The sequence below is a fragment of the Pyrus communis genome, chromosome 9 (assembly GCF_041283825.1).
Source record: "Pyrus communis isolate YQ-2024b chromosome 9, ASM4128382v1, whole genome shotgun sequence".
NCBI classification, from domain to species: domain Eukaryota; kingdom Viridiplantae; phylum Streptophyta; class Magnoliopsida; order Rosales; family Rosaceae; genus Pyrus; species Pyrus communis.
Window position 1 is genome coordinate 4183912 of NC_142573.1, and position 5336 is coordinate 4189247.

Genomic DNA, 5336 nt, shown 5'->3' on the forward strand with positions numbered 1-5336 from the left:
AAGTTCGCATTACTATTCATTTTAATGAAAAACCACATTTTTACACTAAAAAGTTAATTCTGGTACTATTCACTTTACCCTTTATTTTGTCCTTATCGTTAAAACTCAAAGTTTTCAAGCACTTTTTATTAGTTTTCTTTTAAGTAAATGCATATAGCGGGGTCATCTTATTTGTGATTGGTGGATAAGAATTCACATTCATATACAAAGGAATTGGATCCCCTTCATACCTATAGGAATTGAGCCCAATGATCAAATTATTCAGGCCATTAAAATTTGATCCAACGGCTACAATTATTATAACTTTTAGAAGGCCCTTATTTGTAACCATTGAATCAAATTTTAATGATCCGGATCATTTGATGAGTGGACTCAGTTTCTTTGGGTCCGGAGGGAATCTGGTTCCATATACAAAGACGCAAACGGAATCTTGTGGTGTGCGGATGCTTCGCAAATGGTGACATCATGTTGACATGGTTAATGTCTAATTTATTCATGTAATTTGCAATTGGACAAAAGTGTCCACTGCAATAATGTCCAGGTCAGATGCATATGCTTTCCCAGATCCATTTCAGATTCTTATCGCATTTAAAATTGAAAGGTCAATTGAGTTGAAAATAGTGTTGAGATTAAACAGGATAGTGTAAGTGGAAGAAAATGCTATATGATTATCATTTGGCTATAATATATTTGTAATGCGCTACTTAGTACTACGGTCTAATGATGTAAGTAAATGATTTTAGATTTGAGTTTGAATCACATAATTGCTAGTTCATTATGAGATAAAATTTATTCTCTCTTCCATAATGTAGATAATATCGTTTATTAAAAAAAATAAAAATGCTTGCAATGCTCACCTCTCGAGACAAGGGTATGAGCCTATGAGGAGCAACAAGGTAGGAGTTCACTCATAGAAATCTTGGCACGATTTCTCATTAAGATAACAGGAGAATTTTTCTTTTCACAAATTAAATCATAGACTCGGTGCCTCGTTTGAAAAAGAAGAACACAAGCCACAAAGGACCCTTTTGATTAAATGAAAACTTTTTAAGAGCTTCTAGCTCAATGAGTTAATGACGTTTGAGTGTGTTCGAGATTTTGAGTTCAACTTTCTTGTAATATTTGTATGGTAAAATACAACGTAGAGGTGACAAATGTTTTTTTTTTTTAGTACATCGATATTTTTACATTAGAAGAACGAGAGTTCGACTAAACTACAATCTAATTTGATATCAAATGCATCATCTACGAAATTCAAACATAAAACCTCCTACCACCGAGAGGAATACCACTAGAGTAAGATGGCAGACATGACAAATGTTGAACGAAAGAGAAAAACTGTTGCGCCACTCAACTGTTGCGGTACGTTGGAGGGGCTTAGCATATGTCCACCTCACCAAACCCATCTTCAACGACGGCTTGTCCACCTCACCTACCGAGCCAGATGCCAATCTTGACCCGCTATACCAAGAAAATATTTTTTCTTAATATAAAAGCTCAACACTTTCCGCCTCCCACAGATCTTTGATTTCTTGGGTTCTGTTCGATTTCCTCAGATTTTCAATCCCCTTTCTCTCCTTACAGAAGAATACTTTCAGGTTTGGATCCTTTTGCTTTCTGGGTCTTGATCAAAATGCTCCCCTTACTGATTTACTTTACTGAATGTAATTACATCCATAAAATTATTTGACTTGCTGCGGCTAAAAATCATAGCTTTTCTGACATTTGATTGGTTCCTATGATTTGGGATTGTTGATCTGTGTTCGTTTTGTTAGTGTGCTATTGGGTTGCTCTTGATCTTGACGATGAATTTGGTTTTGCAATAATCTGTGGATTCTTGGGATTTTTCAGATTGATTAGATCATGCTTTTTAGTTGATCCAATCAGTTTGGTTGATGGGTTCTACAATTTTATGATTTTTGTATTAAATACGATTTGAGTTTTGTTATAGATAAGTATAAGTGGGTCTGGTTTAATTTGGTTAGCTTCAGAGTTCAGAGAATTCACTCTTGTGGGTTTCTACGGAGGTTGTGAGACAATGAAAGTTTAGTTTTTTTATATTTGTTTGTCCATTGACTCGATCGGAACAATTGGACTGTAAAAGTTAGGGCTTGGTGATCAAACTGGAGTACCATCGTTTTACATTAGATTTGTTAGTTTAGTGTTATTCATCTGAGGATCATATACTTAATGTTTAATCTCGTCTATGTTCTACAATTCGAAATTAGTATGCAGGGCTTAGTAAGTTCTTACGGGAGTATCATCGTTAGTTAGATTTGTTGTTTTAGTTTAATACATCTGAGCATCGTATACATAATTTTCAATCTCATCAGTGTTATACAATGCTAAAATTAGTGTGTAGGCATTGAAATAGGTGATTACATGTGAAATTATTTTTATGATCTGTAGTTCTGTTATTTGAGCTATTGAAGTTTGTTGGATTTCATTGAATTATCCTCTCATTTTGTTCCCCGGGACTCCCGTTTTTTAGATTTGTACTCTATGTTTCTCCAGTATGTGGATCTAGTCTGACAGTCTCACTAACAATTGCAAGTAGCAGACAGGGAAAGAGATGGCTGCACCACCAAAACCCACAAGAATAGGCCTTGCTGGTTTGGCTGTCATGGGCCAAAATTTGGCCCTCAACATTGCAGAGAAAGGCTTCCCCATTTCGGTATACAATAGAACTACCTCCAAAGTTGATGAGACTGTTGAGCGAGCTAAGAAGGAAGGAAACCTTCCCCTTTATGGATTCCATGATCCGCAATCTTTTGTTAAGTCAATCCAGAAACCCCGTGTCGTGATCATGCTTGTCAAGGCTGGGGCGCCTGTTGACCAGACCATAAAGACCCTCTCCGTCCACCTGGAGAAAGGTGACTGCATCATTGATGGTGGTAATGAGTGGTATGAGAACACTGAGAGGAGGGAGAAGGCCATGGCTGAATTAGGTCTTCTTTACCTTGGAATGGGAGTTTCAGGTGGTGAGGAGGGGGCTCGATACGGGCCTTCTATGATGCCTGGAGGATCCTTTGAGGCCTATAAGTACATTGAAGACATTCTTCTTAAGGTGTCAGCTCAAGTTCCGGACAGTGGTCCCTGTGTGACTTACATTGGCAAAGGTGGGTCTGGTAACTTTGTCAAGATGATTCATAATGGGATTGAATACGGTGATATGCAGCTCATAGCAGAGGCTTATGATGTGCTGAAATCAGTGGGAAAGTTGTCAAATGAGGAACTCCAAAAAGCTTTCTCAGAGTGGAACAAGGGTGAGCTTCTCAGCTTCCTGATTGAAATCACTGCCGATATATTTGGAATCAAGGATGACAAGGGAGATGGATATTTGGTTGACAAGGTTTTGGACAAGACTGGCATGAAGGGTACTGGTAAATGGACTGTACAGCAAGCTGCTGAACTATCTGTTGCAGCTCCAACAATTGAATCTTCTTTGGATGCAAGGTTCCTTAGTGGGTTAAAGGACGAGAGGGTTAAAGCAGCTAAAGTGTTCAAATCAGCTGGCTTTGAGGATAGCTTGAATGCCCCAGAGGTGGATAAGGCAAAGTTGATCGATGATGTGAGGCAAGCTCTTTATGCATCCAAGATATGCAGTTATGCACAAGGGATGAATCTGATCCGTGCAAAGAGTATTGAGCAGGGATGGGACTTGAAGTTGGGCGAATTGGCCAGGATTTGGAAGGGAGGATGCATCATTCGTGCAGTGTTCCTGGACAGAATTAAGAAGGCATATGATAGGAATGCTGATCTCGCAAACCTTCTCGTGGACCCAGAGTTCTCGAAAGAGATTGTTGAGAGGCAGTCTGCCTGGAGAAGGGTGGTATGCCTTGCTATCAACTCAGGCATCAGCACCCCAGGTATGTCAGCAAGTCTTGCTTATTTTGACTCCTACAGAAGGGAGAGCCTGCCGGCGAACTTGGTCCAAGCTCAACGAGACTACTTTGGTGCTCATACATACGAACGCACTGACATGGAAGGCACTTTCCATACCGAATGGTTCAAGATCGCCAAACAGTCAAAGATCTAAGTCCAGTTTCCTTGCCATCCTACTCAAGCAGAGAACCCTCCTTCATCCGAATAATTTCTGCTGACGATTTTATGCTGGGCGGAGCTTCTGCCAACTCTTTTCGGTGAAAAATTTATCCCAAATATGTTTCATCAGTTTTTTTAAAAAGACTTATAAGTGTGCTTTGTTTTTCTTGTGCTTTTGGCAGATCTGACCACCCCCACAGACCCCTCTCTAATATGGAAGACATAATTCTGTTCAATGTAGGGACTTTGTGGGGTGATAATCTAGACTGTAATGTTTGAAGAAAAAAATCAATGAAAAAAAATCTTATATTTCTCAATCTTTGCAGCTCTAATTATTGTTATTTTTTTTTGTGCATTTTTCCTGCAATTATTGTATGTGCCAAATATTCCTCAAGTATTTGGATGATGCTATCCACACACCTTATGTTAATTTGTGTTCTTTCATCCTTTTCAATTTATTCGATCCGACGGTCAAAAATTGATAAGGTAAACAATAAAAAGAAGTGTGCCGACAGCGACAGTAGTAACTCAAATTTTTAGTTAGCTTTTTGGGTGTCAACTGTGTTCCATAAATCTGAATAATGTGGCTTCCATGTGCTAAATTCACTTTTAAGTGAACCAAATCAGTGAGGCATCACAGCTGTGGAAATAGGGTCCAAGAAAGCTTAAATTGGTTGTCAACCATGAACTATTTTTCCTCCCATGCTCTATCTTTGTTGACTGTTAGCTAAGAAAATTGTATCCCACATGTTCTAACTTGTATTCATTTTCACTTTACTTTACCATATAAATTCTCAGAGTATCAAAAGTTTTAAAGTATATCAATGTGTGATTTAACAATCGTCTGAATGTGAATCGACGAATTCAAAAGAATTTTACGACTGAATGTGAATCGAAGAATTCCTCAAATGAACGTGATCCATTTAAAAGACATGTTGTATAGGAGGACTCCCCAAATTGTGGGGGTTGGTTTTCTTATGAATCTTATCTGATCATGTTGACTTAATGAATAATAAGTCAAAAAGCAAGGCAAAAGGACAGGTTCTTTGTTTCTCTGTAAAATTCATTTTTCACTATGCTAAACAAATGTTTGAGTGTGTTCTGTGCGGTTTTCTATGATGCGGACACATCTTGTTAGATAATTGCGTGATATGAGTAGCCGGTCGATCTCCGCAATATAATCATTCAACCGGTCACTCGCATTTTGCGATATCAGAGAACTTATATATGCTGATTACATGATAAAACGTGCAAATTTGATGACAAATCACAGATTTTGTTTTTGAAAGTGG

General features: G+C 38.2%; 1 protein-coding gene across 5 annotated transcripts; it reads left to right on the top strand.

Moving 5' to 3' along the window:
• Nucleotides 1–1293: 1293 nt before the first annotated feature.
• Nucleotides 1294–4361, top strand: LOC137739369 (6-phosphogluconate dehydrogenase, decarboxylating 2). 5 transcript variants are annotated; one of them, XM_068478934.2, is made up of 2 exons: nucleotides 1294–1598; nucleotides 2561–4361. In XM_068478934.2, the coding sequence occupies exon 2, from the start codon at nucleotides 2573–2575 to the stop codon at nucleotides 4037–4039; it is 1467 nt and encodes a 488-aa protein (XP_068335035.2). In that variant the 5' UTR covers nucleotides 1294–1598; nucleotides 2561–2572; the 3' UTR covers nucleotides 4040–4361. The 5 variants fall into 5 exon arrangements, with proteins under 5 accessions (XP_068335035.2, XP_068335036.2, XP_068335038.2 ...); XM_068478935.2 differs by having other exon boundaries at nucleotides 1323–1598; nucleotides 2558–4361; XM_068478937.2 differs by having other exon boundaries at nucleotides 1411–1598; nucleotides 2555–4361.
• Nucleotides 4362–5336: the final 975 nt, after the last annotated feature.